General features: G+C 49.0%; 1 protein-coding gene across 2 annotated transcripts in view; it reads right to left on the bottom strand.

Moving 5' to 3' along the window:
• CYP7B1 (cytochrome P450 family 7 subfamily B member 1) overlaps positions 1-6,003 on the bottom strand; it is a 94,165-nt gene extending 88,162 nt beyond the window's left edge. Inside the window, exon 1 of one of the 2 annotated variants that reach the window (XM_068162480.1) lies at positions 5,794-6,003. In XM_068162480.1, the coding sequence (XP_068018581.1) occupies positions 5,794-5,888 (95 nt within the window). In that variant the 5' untranslated portion in view covers positions 5,889-6,003. The remainder of the gene's footprint in view (positions 1-5,793) is intronic. The other variant, XM_068162479.1, reaches the window with a different exon arrangement.
• Between the last annotated feature and the right edge of the window lie 11,635 nt (positions 6,004-17,638).

The following is a 17,638-nucleotide window of genomic DNA, read 5'->3' on the forward strand; positions in this document are numbered from 1 at the left end:
ATATTGCCTAAATTAGCAGAAGTGGTAAAAAAGACAGGCTGATGACATCTTGTGAACTACAATTCGCTTGGTAAGAGAGCTGTTAGCAAGCTCACAGCTTGTCACAGAGAAGGATAAGATGTTCTTGAAGGCAAAGATGAAATCTATATCCTTTTCAACAATATCTATCTGGGTTCAAGAGAGCCAATTTTTGGCAAAGTCTCTGAGATGAATGCAACTGTGGAGATTGGAGGTATTTTGGAGGCTGCAACAAAAGAGAAAGATTTGAAAGACAAGGAGGAGCCTTCAAGGAGGCTTTGCATCCGTAACTCAGGCCAGACCAAAACCTTTTCTGAGGCATTTATCAAGTAATAGTTCTGATGTTGACTTTAACCTACAATTACACTGTTTAAGGGGGTTAATATCATCTTCTGATGCATTAGAAACTGCTCAGAAAAACAGATATTATGACATGGATTCATAGAACGGTTTGGGTTGGAAGGAACCTTGAAGATCACCTAGGTCCAACCCCCCAGCATTGCCAGGGACACCTCCCAGGCTGCTCAAGGCCACAACCTCACCTTGAAACCCTCCAGGGAGGGGACATCCACAACATCCCTGGGCAATCTGTTCCAGTGTCTCACCACCCTCAGTCTAAAGAATTTCTTCCCCATCTCCAATCAGAATCTGTCCTCCTTAAGCTTCAGTCCATTCCCTCTCATCCTATCACTTCTTTACAAGCAACCTTGGCTGTGAAGCCCACTCATAGCAACTAAAACCCCAACCTGAAGAGCTGCAGAAGCACTGATTTTAACCAATCCCCTCATTGCTGTAGCTCATGTAGGACATGGGGTAATCTTCCAGGCAGACATAAACCTCTACTGCTTGTATCAACCAACCATGGCTCAACTCCCTCCAGGCTGGGTCTGTGTCTTCTTTATCTGCCAAACTCTGCAATGCAAACCTCAGGACACACAGTTCAGCTGGATAAATATGGACACAACAATCTTTGTTCTGCTTCCCTCCCCTGTCCCCACCCTCAGAGCTGGTGGCTTTAATTTGTGGTCAGCCTGAACCTCTTCCTCTTTTGCAGGGTCTGAGGCCCAGAGGATCCCAGCCTTGACCACAAACTGTTGCCTGCAATTGGTGATTACATTCAGTCATGGACATGCAATAAGCACCAGAACCCAAAGCTGAGCACCAGAACCCAAAGCTGAGCACCAATTTGAGCAAGCAAAGGTGGAACATGCATCACTAGGAGCCAAGCCCTGTTGATCTGGAGGGCCCTTCCCTAACTTGGGCAGAATCTCTGCTGGAAATTGAGCAGGAGCTGGCTTTGCCTGACATCTCCCACTCCCTGAGACTGTGCACAGCTAGAGGGAAAGCAGTTTGAAAACAACACAAAAGCCATAAAGCTGGGACTGACTTAGACATTTTATGGAGACAAAAGAGAATAATCTGCACAATCTCCAGGCTGGGAAGCCATCAGGCTATGCCATAGGAGAAATACTTTTGTGAGGAGGCACAAAGGAAGCTCTCTCTGGAGAAAACACATTCCCCAGCAAACAGCCCAGACAGGCTTTTCTTCATTAACCAGCAAGATCTTTCTGTGGCATGCAGAAGGCACCAAGCCTCATTTGACACTGAAGTTTGACTCAAAATTTGCCTGTGATTAAGGAAACTTTTGTTCTACTTCTGTTTCTTCACCATCTGTGATACAAAACCTGGCAAAGCCTCCAATTAGTTTCCTTTGTGTTATTACTGCCACCAGCACTCAAATGATAAACATTTATACTCAAGGAAATTCCTTTTCCTCTCTTTGCTGCCTCCAAAGAATAAATCTAAATACTTTCATAAGAAAACCTTGTGCTGAACTCACCCTGAAACCTCCTAACACCAGATCACACCAACAGAGCTACAGCAAAAATCCATCCACCACCCTGACAAAGCCTATTCTCCAGCAAGGATAACTCAGCCTGAAAAGAAGCAAAGCTCCTCCCATCAAAACAAAGGAGAAATCCTGCCCCATCCAGCGCTGGAGACTTCAGCATAAGAAGCACATGGACCTGTTAGAGAGGAGCCAGAAGAGGCCACAAAAGTGGTCAGAAGGCTGGAAGCCCTCTGCAGTAAGGACAGGATGAGGGTTGGGGCTGTTCAGCCTGCAGATGAGAAGGCTCCAGGAAGACCTTCTGGTGGCCTTTCAGTGCTTAAAGAGGATGATCAGAAAGCTGAGGACAGACTTTTTAGCAGGGCCTATTGTGACAGGACAAGGGGTGATGGTTTAAAGTAAAAGATGGAGATTTGAGTTAGACAGAAGGAAGAAATCTGCAGCCTGAGGGTAGTGAGACGATGGCCCAGGTCACCCGGAGAGGTGGGAGATGCCCCAGCCCTGGAACCATCCCAGGTTAGGTTGTCTGGGGCTCTGAGCCTGCAGGGGTTTGGACCAGATGACAAACCATTCTGTGAGTCTATGATCTGTTTAAGGAACACAGGGCTGGATTTGGGGAATCTTCTTCTCTGGGACATACAAACCCTCAGTGCACTCCTGGATGTGGTGCTTTCAGAGCCATGGAGGTGGTTGTGCTTTGCTCCAGTCGAAGAGGACAGAGGCATCACCCAGTCAAACAAACCTATCCAGCTCTGGAGTGTGAGTTAACACATAGCAGCAAGTGTTTATTTACTTAAACTCTTCATTCATACACACATCTGACTGCTGCTGCTGCCCTGGTGCAACCAACACGTGGCTGTGGTTAAGATGTTCCATTTGATTATTGTGGTCAAGTTGTTTGTGGTACTTCAAAGACAACAATCCCCTGACACAGCATTGGCACACTGGTGCGAGCAACCAACCAACATCAGGACAACACCTTCATTTCTGTCCACACACAGATGAAGTAGCAAAGTCCTTCCTAGCACAGGTGAGCTCTCCAAAACCACAGCTGTCCCTGGTTTGGCCCAAGTGAGGGATGAGTCACAGCCTTGACTTTGACATTTATTGACTCAGTGATTTGCCTGCTGGCCCTGTGTCAACAGGTTGCCAAATGGTTTTTGTGGATTCCCAAGGCCAGTAACCTCACCTACTGCTGGGCTGATTAGTTCAAAGAGAAGAAAGGGAATGTGGCATGCAGAGGACACATGGGGGTGGATAAACAGATAAGAGTCAGATAAACCAGGGGAGCTCACAAACTTGCACCATATCCGAGGAGCATCAGCTAAGGTTTATGTCCATTTTTCAATCCACTGCACCCTTTGTCCACCTTCCCCTGCTGCAGATTCAAAACTGAAATGGCCTGGAATTGTGTCAGGGGAGGTTTAAGTTGGAGATTAGGAACAGTTTCTTTGCTGCCAGAGTGGTCAGGGATTGGCACAGGCTGCCCAGGGACGTGGTGGAGTCACCATCCCTGGAGGTGTTCCAGAAACCTATGGGCAAGGCACCTGGGGACATGGTTTGATGGCCGTGGTGGTGCTGGATTGATGGCTGAACTTGATGACCTTAAAGGCCTTTTCTAACCAAAACAATTCTATGATTGTATGATTCTATGCAAACAGCTGCTGAAGGCAGCCAGGCTGCTGCCAGGCAACTCTCAAGAGCAGCTACAATTTCTTTTCTTCCTTTATGCTAAAAAACCCCCCACACCAACACACATTTACTGCACGTTTTACTGGAGCAGGAGAACCCTTCCACACCAGCACCTCGTGCTGAGAGCTCTACTCCCCAGAGGCTGATGTGAGTTTCCACTTCTTCCTTCCAGTGGCTTGCACACCTCTCAGTGGAACAGCACAGGACTTAAAGCAGCAGTTTATTAATCACACAGTAGTTTGGGTTTTTGGGGGGGGCAAGACAGCCTTCTTGCTGTGCTCTCCTGCATAACATCACTCTGTTGTGGCACAGATGTCCAAACAAATTTGCTCTGGCCTGTAAAGAGCTGACTTAAAAAACTGTACAGCCATGAGGGTTATGAAAATAACTCCAAATGGGCCCTTTGATCCTTTCTCCTGACTCCTGTCTGGGTGAAAACTTTACAAGCATTTCCATTTTCAAACAATTCAGCCTTTTACACCTCCACTGCACGTTCTGCAAATGCCAGGCACACTTTGATAGCCTGCCTGAGCCAGCAGAACAGCTTCAAGCCCTAAACTGACACCCACTCCCGTTTGGCCTGACCATGGCCTCACTGCTTTGCTTTTGTTTGCTGTGCTGATCTCCTGGAAGGAGCTAAACTTGCAGGAAAATAAGCTTATTTTTCAAAAGAAATCGTTTCACTCCCAGAACCACCTCATGGGGGTCAGATAACCAACAGGGTGAGCAAAAAGGAGTGGCCAGTTGAAACCATGAAGCCACATCCTAAGCTGCTCTGTCAGGCAATTTGTCTTCTGGGACGTCCCAGCTCCAACACCAGGATGGACATCTTCCACTGAAGGGCTGGGTTGGGCTTTCCAACTCAAAATCACATGAACAATGATTCCAAACCAGACCTCCTGGAAATAGTCCACCTCTGTTTACAATCAGTGTCCAGATGCCTTCTGGAATCAAATTTTGACTGTTCTTCTCTGCTGTTTGATTGATTGATTCGATGGATGGTCCCAAAGTTAGGGTTATTGGTCTAAACTCAACCAGACTTTTTGCTTTAGAGGCTATCACTGCAGCTTCCATTTCTTTTTGCATTCCATAGAATGGTTAGGGGTTGGAAGGGACTTCTGGAGACCACTGAGTCCAACCCCCTGCTGAAACATTTGTACATCTACACCTCGCAAAACTAACTGTTAATGATTAGGAAAAGTAACTAATTACTGGTTAGAATTAAATGTACTATTTGCTGTGCATGTCATTATGCAAATTACAAACCCAAGCAAACAATAACAGGGGATATTGATCCCTCCCCTTCGTCACTCCTCCTCCACCGAGACATCAGCTGTGAAACAGACACTGAAAAAGCATCAAGTTTTGGCAACACAAGTGAAAAATAACCTGGGAAACATCAACACGTAGAGAAACTCACACTGTTCCTAACACTGCCTTTTGCCCCCCGAAGACCCTACAACTGCTACTGAAAGCACCCCAAAAATACAAAGCATCTTCTGTGAAACTTGAGATGATCTAATTGAAAGAAACTAGAGGTAAGACACCAACAAAAGTCACTGCAACGGTCACGACTGCAGCTCCAGGGGCTGCTAAATCTGCTCATCACACAGAAACCTAGCCCGGGAGGGTCGATGTTGCAACCCAGCAGCAGCAGCAGCATTTGTCCCCCTCGCCTTGATGGGTAAGGTCGGCGCACCTTGGACCGCGCAGGAAGGTTGTCAAGTCACAACAGGCTCTTGGGGTTTGGGTTTTTTTTTTCCGCTACATGCGGCGCAAAATACTAAAAAAAAAGAATATCTTAGCAAGGCTAAGGGTGACAAACTCCCAGGCTCAGCTGCCGGGGACACGCCACGGGCTTCGTGCACCCCGCGCTTTGAAGGACAGGCTTCCACGCACGTCGCCACGGACGGGATCAGGCTCCGGGGGTGCTCCCAGCACCTGGAGAGGGGAGGGGAAAGAGGGGAGGGGAAAGAGGGGAGGAAGCGGCGCCCCCGCAGCCCCGGGCCCCACCGCCCCCTCTCTCGGCCGGGGCCCCGGGGCCGCCATCCCGGCCCCCGCCGCCCCCGGGCCGGCGGTCGCTGATAGGGCTGCCCGGCGCGGAGGGGCTGGGCGGAGGGAAGCGCGGCCCAATGCGTAGCAGCCGTCTCGCAGCATCGGCTTACCCCGGCGCGGCCGTGAAGGAATGCGGCGGCCGCCCCCCGCCGCCCCCCTCCATCGCCGCCACCCCCTACCTTTTCCTCCTGCAGAGCAGGCAGACGGCCCAGAGCAGCAGCGCGGCAGCGGCCGCCCCGCCGTAGGTGCCGAGCTGCAGCGTGTCGGGGCCCATGCCGCCGGCTCTCGCCTCCGCGGCCGCCGCGGCAAAGTTTCGCACGTCCCTCCCGCTCCGCTGCAGAAGAGCCCGGCCGGCCGACCGACCGGTCCTCCCCGCCCACCCCCGAGCCCAGGGGGCTGGGTTTGGCTGCTCGGAGCTGGACTTGGCGAGCGGGCCTGCTGCGACCCGGCCGGCTCCTCCCCGGGGAGCGCCCGGCGTGGGGAGGGTCGCGCCCGCCCGCCCCCACCGGCGGAGGGGGAGCCCCGGCCTCCGGCTTGCGGGAAAAAGGCTCCGATCCCGAGGAAAGGTCCCGGGATGGAGATCGGGGTTGTGGGGAGGGGAGGACCTGGGGCTCGGTGGCCCCGCAGGGGTAGCCTGGCCCCGTTCGGTGTAAACGATGCTGGGCTGGGACAGTGATGCCCTTCAGCTCTGCTACAAACACTCCATGGGTGTCCCCTGCTTAAAAAGCAAGACTAGCCTCTTCCCCCTCAAAAAACAACAACTTAAGAGTAGTGGAGGTTGGCACCAGATGAAGCCAGGACCGGTCCTCCCACCAGGTCAATTTCTATGGCACAGAGAGGGACAAGAGAGAAGAAGGTGAGAAACCAAAAACAGGTCATGGAAAGATCCCCAGCTTGAAGGAGCAGGATAAGGTGGAGCAGGGCAGAGGTCCTGAGGCAAAAAGAACCCAATTTGCAGGGCAACAGCAAGGATGCTTTACAGCCCTGCCACCATTTGTTACAAGGTACCCTCAGAAACACCATTTAATGCCCATTCACACTGAAAGCTGGAACAAAAGGCTTCATTTCCTGGATCTGCAGGTTGGTTCAATGCTGTTAGACAGATGCTCACACACCTTACTCATTCTTGGCTGCGTGCAGTGTTTTGAATCAGGTGTTTCACAATATTTGGTGGTTTACACTTTCCTTTCATCTTGGGAACAGGTTGTACAACACTCATTTCTCTGAGCTGCCCTGTTGTAAGTGCTCTCTGAATTGTAGAGACCCAAATCTAGCTGAGAAGACAAAACACAGCTAGAAAACAAAAAACCCCTTCCTGACTTTAGCAGATCTCATCATCTTTTTGAGGTCTGACTCACATCTGAGGGTTTGAAGTTGGCAGGGCTGTGTGCCTGCTTCCTCAAACATCCCAAATACTCCCAAATGCCATCACATTCATCAGAGAAAACAATTAATGTGTAGCACACTGAGGTGTCTCAGAAGCTGGCCACTTCTGCTTTAAACCATCAGCTGCCCCCTCCTGAGATCAAAACCTCAGGCACCCTTGCTGTGCAATACAACAGAGGGAAACTGTAAGAGAAGCAAAGGTTTTCCTCCTAGCTTCGTAGGGCTTTTTGCTGGGAACTCTATTTGAAATCCCCAGCTTGGGAATCCCGAGGGGTTTCTTGGCTACTAATGCTCTTGATTCCTGGAAAAATAGTAATTTCGAGCTGCAAAGCTTTGTGCTGTAAGGCACTGCACGGTGTAAAAGATTACTCATTTCACAAGTGACCTCTGCTGTGGAAATGCAGTGTTTCACTTCAGCATAATAAGTGCTCACATGCAACCAAATAGCTCTGGCAGCTAGAACAACCCTTTAGCCCAACTGGAAATATCTAAACCTGGAGAGGACCACTGTACTTTTGGCAGAGGGCATGAAGAGAGTTACACCATTTGTGTTTACCCTGCTTGTATTTTACTGCATCAGATCAACTGCAGATGGAAACCCACAGCACCACCTCCTGAAACCCACCCTGAGCAAGAGCTGGTTTAAAACACAGGTCCTAAGCACCCTCAGAGTGCTGCCTGCTCTTCTCTATCACTCCTTCCACAAGCCCAAGAGGACGCATTCATTTCTCCTCACCTAGTAAAGCGATCTCAGTGAGTTAGCAGCCCAAACCTGCCGAACTTTGGTGTCTTGTGGATCATAGGAACAGCCTCAGTTCAGATGCAGCTGGATGGTGTTTCCACATGATGGACACAAAACTGTTCCAGAAGAGTCCATACATACTGACATTTCAGCTGACTTGGGACAGAAGGTGAGGCTGAACAGCCTCCTTTAGCATAACTGTTGCAGAAAAGAGGACATTTCATCTTCAGGAAGCATGGTGTGGTTAGAAGGGACCTCTGGAGATCATCCAGTCCAACTCCCTGCTAAAGCAGGGCACCCACAGCAGCTTGCCCAGGAGCACAGTGGCCGGGGGGGTTGGAATCTCCTCAGAGATGGAGATTCCACAGCCTCTCTGGGCAGCCTGCAAGCCCCTCAGCATCTTTGTAGCCTCCACTGATCTCTCTCCAGCAGTTCCCGCTCTCTCTTCAACTGGGAAGCCCAGAACTGGACACAATACTCCAGATATGGCCTCCCTAGGGCAGAGTGCAGTTGCTCTCCTTACTTGTGGGATGCGACTGCAATTGTCCCATGATGGCAGAATTGGGTCCTTGGCAGATCTCTTCAAGTGCAGTTTCTATGCTTAGAAACAACTGCAGGCTGGAGAGAGGGGAAGGAACTCACAGCCATGTGGATATATGGGATTGGGAGGAGAGATGGGGAATTGCTAAGATAATCTTGGAGTGCTTTTCAACTGGAAGCCCCCAAAGATTCCCGAGAGGTTCCTAATAGGCTGGGAGTAAGCTTGGATAGATGGATGGATGCTGAGCTCCATTCCTCCTGTTTAAATTGTGAACATTCTGTACATATGCTACAGTTCAAAATGCATACTGTGTGTATGGTTCCTACTGCCAATGTTGTAAGATGATATAGATCTCTCTTCTTTTTTTTATTTTTTGGTCTTATGAAAATGCAAGAAGGCTGAAAATAAACTCTGAGCAGTATATACTGCAATCTGTACTCTTGTGTTACACATCACAGCCTGCCTTTGCTATATGCAGCACATGGGCAAATGCCTGTTCTCCTGAGGAGGATTCATGTGCACGAGGATTTCAGCTCCCAGGCTGAGACAAGAGCAGATTCTCCAGCACTGAAACACCAGGGAGATGTGTTATAAGCAACAGCAAGCCCAAGCCTTCATTTTCCTGGCTGCCCAGCGCTGTTCTAAGGCTGTTTTCCACCACATCTAGCTGTGCTCTGCTGTAACCATTGCAGCTGCACCACTGCAAGTCCATTCTTGCCTTCCAAGTATTTCAGCAGAAGCAATCTATGGATTTGTGTGAGCACCAGGAAGGAAAAACTTCCCTGCTGACATTTTTAGTGGCTTTTGAGAAACAGCAGTGGCATCAGACTTTGAAAAGGGGTCAATGAATTAACCTTTGTGTCAAAGATAATCTATCCACATTTATTTAGGTTATAAGCCCCACAAAGAAGAGAGGTTTTGTATACTCTGCTGACCTGCTGGACCTTGGGAGCTTAATTCCCTGAAGATGCCACTGGAACTGGGTCTGCTTCCAGCTCTCAGCTCAGCAGCTGTTTTCTCTGCAAGTGAAGCTCTGAGCTAATAGAGATCAGGCTGAATTCAGGGCAAGGAAACTAAAAGCCTTTTTGTTCCCTGCTCCCTGTCTCCCTTCCTGCTGGAATCCAGGCAAAGGGAAGTGCAGTGATTTAAGCATAGGACAGAAAGGCTCCAAACCTCTCCAATCTCTGGATTCAAGACTAGGACATTTGATTCCCACGTTGTGTTCTCTGCTTTGGGGACAGATTGATCTGCATTGAATGCTTTTGGAATGCAGCCTCTCTCCTGTGACCTCCTCTGTCAATCAGGGCTGATCAGCCTGAGCTCTGAATGAGAGCCCATGCTCAGAGGGGGAAGAAGTCCCAAACATCTGCCCCTGGACTTCAGAACACAGAATCACAGAATATCAGGGGTTAGAAGGGACCTTTGAAGGTCACTGAATCCAACTCCCCTGCCAAAGCAGCATCAGCCAGGAACACATCCAGGTGGGTCTTGAAAGTCTCCAGAGAAGGAGACTCCACAACCTCTCTGGGAAACCTGCTCCAGGGCTCCATCACCCTCACACCAAAGAAGTTTTTCCTCATGTTGAGGTGGAACTTCTTGTTTGTATCCATTGTCCTTTGTCCTGTCACAGGACAGCATTGAAAAGAGACTGGCACCTTCCCACTGTCATGCCACACACATGCCTGGTACATGCTCCAGCACATGGACTCAGGCCCTGGCAGAGAAACAAAACACAGAGTGGTGTGGAGAGACAAGGGCAGTGGGGTTGGTTGGTGGAGGTGGGAAACTGACAAGGCAAAGAGATTGTGAATGGGAGCCAGGGTGGGAGATGGAAAAAAGGATTAGGAGCAGATGAATGGAAACTGGGGCTGAATGAGCAAGCTGAAATGTGAGAATCAAAGGAGGGCAGTAAGAATAGGAAAGACTTTGAGGGGGGGAGTGTGACAGATCTGACCTCAGTGTAGAGATTAAGAAGGATCTTAAAGGTCTTTTCCATCTGAATCTGTCCAGTAACTATCCAATAGCCTTTCATTTCTGCAGGCTCAACTTGAGAGCTTGGCCCTGCCTTGACAATGCAGCAAAGAACTCAGCTCCATGCCCTGAACGAGGGCCCTGTTCCCTGCAGGGGACTGCATGGACACAAGTTGGGAATGCTATGATGAAATAAATGGAACTGCATCACATTCCCTTTCATTTAAGAGCTCTCAGCTATGGAGTTGCTTTCTGACAGCTGACTTTGTAACCCTCAACATGCAGGGTTTATTTTTTGTGTTGCTATAATTCTGTGTTATTTGCCTTGGGAATAGCACAGTCTTTGCTAGCAACAAATATTTGGGGCAGCCCAAGAGTGTTTATCCTCCTATGAAAACAAATATCATGCATTAACTCATTAAGTGGCAGGTGTACATGTGTAAACAACATCTGGAGAGCCTGCCTTTCTCTGGAGCACAGAACAGCTACAGCACAAATTGAAAGAGAAGGAAGGAAGGAAGGAAAAGAGGGAAGGAAGGAAAGAAGAGAGGGGAAAGAAGGGGGAGGAAGGAAGGAAGGAAAGAAGAGGGGGGAAAGAAGGAGAAGAAGGAAAGAAAGAAAGGGTGGGGGGGAAGAAGGAGAAAGAAAGAAGGAGAAGGATGGGAACAAAAAATTCAGCCCTCAGTCTTCAGAAGTAGAGGAAAAAGAGACAGCAAAACCCAGATGGATTTGTCAACAAAGATGGTAATGCTACTGACCACAATGCCACTGGGAATCTGCCCACAGACATTTCCACAGAAGGAAATGCAGGAAAGAGATGATGGCAAACAAGAGAAAATCCCTGGCTGGGGGATCATCCTAAAATGATGAAGAATTCATGCCATGAATGCTGCCCATTGCCAAATGGGGCAAACATGTACTGCAGATGCATTACAAAGAGAGGAAAACGGTTCAAAAGGAGACTAGGCCAAAATACACTGAATTAGATTCCCTAAACTGAAACTGAATCCACTCAGCAGCTTCAGAGAAAAGGTGGACAAGGTGAGGCAGTGCTGAAGAGGTCCAAGCACAGAAGAAAACTTCTGAAGGGCACCACTGAGAGTCACTGCATACAGGAAGTTCATTAGCAAGAAACCACAGGGTAGTCATCAACTGAAATCAGATTTTATGTCAAGCGGTGGAGATACACCCAAGTTCCAAACACATTCTTGGGTGTTCACATTGGCATGGAGAAGGGAGGCAAAGAACAAATATGGTTTCAAGGAGAAAAAGCTCATGGAGACCTGAAATGTGACTTGAGTAACATGACTCAGCCCCAGGATTTCTAAATCCTGGTGGCTCAGGCTGGAGCTGAGAGTGGTTCCCACGGGGCTGACTATGCTCTTGCACAATCACTTCTTCCTCCCTACTCACCACTTCTGGGCAGCAGTTAATCAATGCATTAGTGCCACAGATCTGTGGTGGAATGGACTTGGCTTTGTGTGGACTTGTTCATATTTTAGTGCAGATGATTCCTTCCTAGTTTGAGTCACACTCTGCAAATGCTGGAGGGGCCCAGAGAATCTGTTCTCAGATGTAGGTGTCAGAGGTTTAACCAGAGCAACAGTGTCCTGCTCATAGCACACAAGTGTGCCAGGATGGAGGTAGGGTGCAGTGATGGAGGGGAAATGGCCTCAGGTTTCCCCAAGGGAGTTTTAAGTTGGATGTTAGAAGAAACTTTTTGACTAGAAGGGTTCTTAAAGACTGGAACAGGCTGCCCAGGCTGAAAACCCATCCCTGGAAGGGTTTAAAAGGTACAGAGATGTGGTGCTGAGGGACATGGTTCAGCAGCAGCTTTGGTAGAGTCAGAGAATGGTTGGAGTGGATGATCCTCAAGAGCTTTTCCAACTAAAACCATTCTGGGGAGCTCACAAACACTAACAAATAAAATGACCCCTGCAAATGCAAGCAGGTGAGAACACATCCAAAACCTCCTCAACCAGGAGAGATGCATTGAAAACCAGAAATCATTCTTTACCTTCAAAGACATTCATCATCCTGTGGAGTTGTTTCCCTGCAGGAGGAGGAATTGGTGGTGAGTGGCATCAGACATTGGCCTGACACAACTCTGCATCTCTGCAGAGAGCAAAGGTCTGATTTCCAGCTCAGACTAAAATTGGGGGAAAGGGTGGGGAGGGGCCATGGTGTCCCTTTGCTCATATTCCCATATTCCTTTGTTCATATTACTATATTCCTTCCTCTGGCCTTCCCTTTTTCCTTCAGCAAGGTCCACAGCTTGCCTTTCTGCTTGATGTTTCTGCCTGCTTCTCTTGTGCAGATCACAGGTGGCTTCTGCTTCCAGAAGCACAGAGGTATTCCCGCCTGAAGCTATTCTCCTGCCCACTTTCCCCACTTTCACTTTCTTGGTGAGCTGTATTTTGGGCTGTGGCTTCATTTCCTGCCCCTGACTCCAGCTAGAGACATCACTGCTCCTACAGCTGTAGGAGGGGAACCTGTGAAGGTCAGTAAGCGGTTGCATCACCTTCAGAGGCACGTCACCCAGCAGCCATTATGCTCCTGCATTACACTCACAAGCACTAAATGCTGATCTCTGTATTTAACAGGCTCCTGTGCATTGCAAACTTGTATAGATCCAGAATATAAATGATCACATTTCCTCCCTTCCTTTGGAAAAGGTCCCATGCAATTGAAAACCAAGGCTTTGATGGCTTTTGGTGAGAACTTGTGGAATTCTCTATCACCTCAGACACAATTTAATATTCCATGGCACAGGCTGGTGGAAAACCATAATGACAGCTTGATCCTTCCCTCCTCAAGTCTGTAACCATTTCTCTTGCACTTAATTACATTTCTGTGATAGAATACAGGAATTATCCCTACAAATCCATGCTTTTACCTAAGCAAATCACAATTAACTTTAACAGAACCACCAGAGAATCATGTCTTTGATTGGAAGAGGCCTTCAAGATCACCCAGTCCCAGCTTAGACACATGACTGCAAGGTCACCACTAAACCACAGCCCTAAGTGCCCCTTCAAACCCCTGCAGGGATGGTGACTCCAGCACTGCCCTGGGCAGACCATTCCAGTGTTTAAGAACTCTTTCAGTGCAGAAATGTTTCCTAACATCCAGCCTCAAACACCCAAGTGTTTGGTATTTCTACCTAATTTCTATCTCAGGAGAAATACAAAGCACCAAATTCCTGCTGAATTTGGAGATTCTTCCAAACTTAAAGTTGCAGTTAGACTTCTAACCAAGTGCTTGGAATTTAGAGGACAAAAAATAGGTTGCTTAAAGAATCTGGTTTACATCAGGTGATTTGCTAAGTGTTGCTACCAATCACTTCATTCTATAAAGCTTTAAGTTATATTTGTCATTATATTTATGTTTTTCTCCTGCTGGGAGCCAGCCCTGGTCCTGCTCCTGCTCAGTGCTGTCCCTCCCCAGCTCAGCCTCTGCTCACTGAGGCACTCTGTGAAGTTCAGGGCAGCTTGGCTCAGCCAGGGGCTGCTGCTAGCAGGCAGAAGCTGATGGGGACAGCTCCTGCCAAGGGCTGGGCTGCACAAAGCCTCTGCCTCAGACTTGCTCCTGGGCACACCAAGGGCACTGCCGCAGCTTGTGCCACACCTTGGGGGGCAGCAAGGCAGAGGTGGCAGCTGTGGGGAGGAGCAGCCAGGACAGGAGACCCTGAAGTGCCCAGCAAGGGATTGCAGCCCATGGATGGCATCTTAAGAGGACTCTGTCCCTTCTGCTCTCCATCCTGATCCCTGTGTCCCTACACCCAGTTGCATAACCCAGAACCCAGCTCTGGAAGCAGTCACACCTAGCCTTGAGATGATGTCACTCCTGGATCAGTCAAGAGACTGCTCTAGAAAACCTTCCAACCAACAGGAACTACTTGCCCCTTTGGCCTCATTCTTAGGATCCCTGACATTCACATTCTGCTTGGAGACAGAGAAGCAGCTGCTAAAGCTGAATCCTTTAACAGAAGACAAGTTCTTTTCAGTTAGTGACAAAGCAAACAGGAGAATTAATATTGGTTTTCACACTGCTCCAGTCAAATGAGAACATACAGGGCCTCAGAGAGCTGCCCTGGGAACGTCTCTCTCCTCAGCAGCCCACAGAGGTTGGCACATATGGAAACCCAGGCTGCATGGCTTGGAAACTTCATCACAGCATTTGCAGAAAGTGCTCTGGGTTTTGGGATGGCAATTCAGCTTTTGGGTTGGATTTTGTTGTTGTTGTTGTTTCTGATTTAGAAACTTTCTTTTTATTGACAGCTAGAGATGGGCTGAAGCCAGTTGTGTTCTGAAATGAACCCAAATGCCTCATGAGCAGATGGCCTAGGATGTTCAGCACAAGGGCTATCTGCAAATGTGATGTATTCTTCACTAATGAAGAACCATGAGGACCATCCTCTCTGTTTATCAGCAGCTTCTCAATGTGGCTCATTCCCTTATTCTCACAGGCACTGCTGCAGATGAGGAATAACAAGTAGAAGAAAATCATAGAGCTGGGTCGAAGGGACCCTCAAAGGTCATCTTGTCCAACCCCCCTGCAATGAGCAGGGACACCTCCAGCTAGATCAGGCTGCCCTTGCTGTTGACAGCATGAAAATTCCATGCTTTGGCTTTTCTATATGAGCAAAGAATGCCTTACCCTCCTGAGTTCCACACATCTGAATGTAAAGCTTTGGTCTTCAGCCAGCTCCTCCCATGTCTGCAGCCCAAGCACACAGCCCAGGACCTGCCTGGAGAATCAGTACAGAAGGCATATGGACCTAAGCCTTCTGGAGGTAACTACCTACTGTCAGGACCAGTCCTCTTGCAGGGAGAGAGCCAAAACCACCTGACTTTAAAGAGGCTTTTAAAACCCACAGCTCTTATGAAATCTCTTGGGAGCAGGAGTTCTTTCAGTCTCCCAGGGCATAGCAAGCAAAGCAAGGTAAGTTGTCTTGACACCAAGTCCTCGAGCAGCAGATCTTTTGGGGGAGGAACAAAATGCTCTGGAGAGCCAGGCTGGCTTAGCATCAGAGTCATCTGCATCCTTGAAAAGTACAGCTGGGCTGAGGGAAGCTGCACAGAGCACTCCTGTGCCACTGGTGTCCTTCTCCCAGCACCAGGAGAAGGGAGGTTTCAGTGACCCTTTGCCCTCACTGAGGTTTCTATCATAACTTATTGATTTGCATGGAGCTTAGCATGGGATAGAGGAATTTGTCCTGCTGGGAGCCAGCCCAGCCCTAGTCCTGCTCACTGCTGTTCCTTCCCAGCTCACTCTCTGCTCACTGAGGCACTTTCTGGAGTTCAGGGCAGGGTGACCCACAGCAGCTTGCCCAGGATCACACTGTCCAGGGGGGTTTGGAATCTCTCCAGAGAAGGAGATTCCACCTCCTCTCCCGAGCAGCCTGCCCATGTTCAGGCGGAACATCCTGGGTTCCAGGTCATGCCTATTGCCCCTTGTCCTGCCACTGGCCAGAGTTGTCCTGTTTCCCAGAAGAGGAATGTGAATTGCTGAGGAGAAGGGACACAGGTAGCTGTGGTTCCATCCCACTTCTTTCAGGCTGGTGTTTCTGGGAGAGGCAGTTCTGAGTCTAAGATCTCATCTGTTTGTTTACCCCATGCAGGAGCCTGCTTCTCTCAGTTGGTTGTTAAACAAAACAGCTGCCTGCTGCACATCTGTCTTCCAACAATATTAGCAGATTGTGCAGTGACAGATGAGGGAAGCTTGCTTTCATCTGAAATGAGATAATGAGACCAGGAGCTGATCCTGGACCTTGGGGAAAGCAGTGCCGAGGAAGCAGCGCTTGGTGTCTTCTGCTCTGCCCCTCCGCCCGGACCACGGAGCAGCAGCCTTTGGTCACACCTGCCTGAAGCTCAGGGAGACTGGAGGGGTCCAGGAAATGTGTGGATGTGCCATTCTGGGCCATGGTGGTGCTAGGCTGATGGTCTTAGAGGTGTTTTCCAGCCTGTGAAACCAGTGACCAGCAGACAAGCCAATGGAAGACTTCTCCCACTGTAGAACATTCCAGCAAGCACACTTATCAGCTAGCCATGAAACCTCCAAATCAAGGTGAAGCCTGAAGAGGGAGAACATTGCTGTGCCCTGGGAGACTGAAAGAACTCCTGCTCCCAAGAGATTTCATGAGAGCTGTGGGTTTTAAAAGCCTGTTTAAAGTCAGGTGGTTTTGGCTCTCTCCCTGCAAGAGGACTGGTCCTGACAGTAGGTAGTTACCTCCAGAAGGCTTAGGTCCATATGCCTTCTGTATTGCTTCTCCAGGCAGGTCCTGGGCTGTGTGCTTGGGCTGCAGACATGGGAGGAGCTGGCTGAAGACCAAAGCTTTACATTCAGATGTGTGGAACTCAGGAGGGTAAGAGAAGCCCTGACACCTCTTCCACCATGGATTGATGTAGGCAAATTAACCTTTCTTTTGCCATGAACCAAGCTTGCATTCACAGCTGGCTCTTGCTCTTCAGCTGATGTGAGGTAAAGAGCAAAGCTGCAAGAATTTGATGCAGTTTGAGCTCTGAATTCCAGTTTGAGCCTGGGTTCTACCTGTGTAGCTTCTCACTCTATTCCTCCCTTTCTGCCCCACTTTTCCACAGGTGGAAAATCATTTCCTGTCTTATGAAGGCTGTTGTGCTAAAAACTACTTGCAGGGTGCTTTGAAACTGTCATTTACTGCCTCAGAAGTTAATGACACAAAATCTGCTTGGGCTAAGGAATATCTAGGAGCTTTCTTTTGGGTGGTTCAGTTGTGGTACCTTAAAGAAGGCTCTAATCATGGTAAAAAGCTCTCAGCAGCTGCTCTCTGAAACCCAGAGCCACTGAAGGTAGTCACAGTGGCAGTTGTGTTCAGATGGCTGTCAAAGTGGATCTGACAGAGCTTACTTGAGGCAACGAGAAGCAGTGACTTTCAAAAAGAAAGAACACCACCACAGCAACCCAAAACCAAAGAGAGACAAAGCCCAAACCCAACACTTTAAATAGAGCTGAGGAGAGACTGAAGCTTCTCCTGCAGGTAAACAGTATCACAGAATTAACCAGGTTGGAGAAGACCTTTGAGATCACCAAGTCCAACCTATCACCCAACACCATCTCACCAACTAAACCATGGCACCAAGTGCCTCAGCCAGACTGTTTGTAAACATTTCCAGGGACAGTGACTCCACCTGGGCACCCTGGGCAGCCCATCCCAAGAGCCAATCTCTCTTTCTAGGAAGAATTTCTTCCTCACATCCAGCCTAAACCTCCCCTGGCACAGCTTGGGACTGTGTCCTCTTGTTCTGGTGCTGGTTGCCTGGGAGAAGAGACTGACCCCTGCCTGGCTACAACCTCCCTTCAGGTAGTTGTAGAGAGCAAGAAGGTCTCCCCTGAGCCTCCTCTT

The sequence above is a fragment of the Melanerpes formicivorus genome, unplaced genomic scaffold (assembly GCF_026170545.1).
Source record: "Melanerpes formicivorus ecotype bairdi unplaced genomic scaffold, bMelFor1.0.p_v2 SCAF_65, whole genome shotgun sequence".
Taxonomy (NCBI): Eukaryota; Metazoa; Chordata; class Aves; order Piciformes; family Picidae; genus Melanerpes; species Melanerpes formicivorus.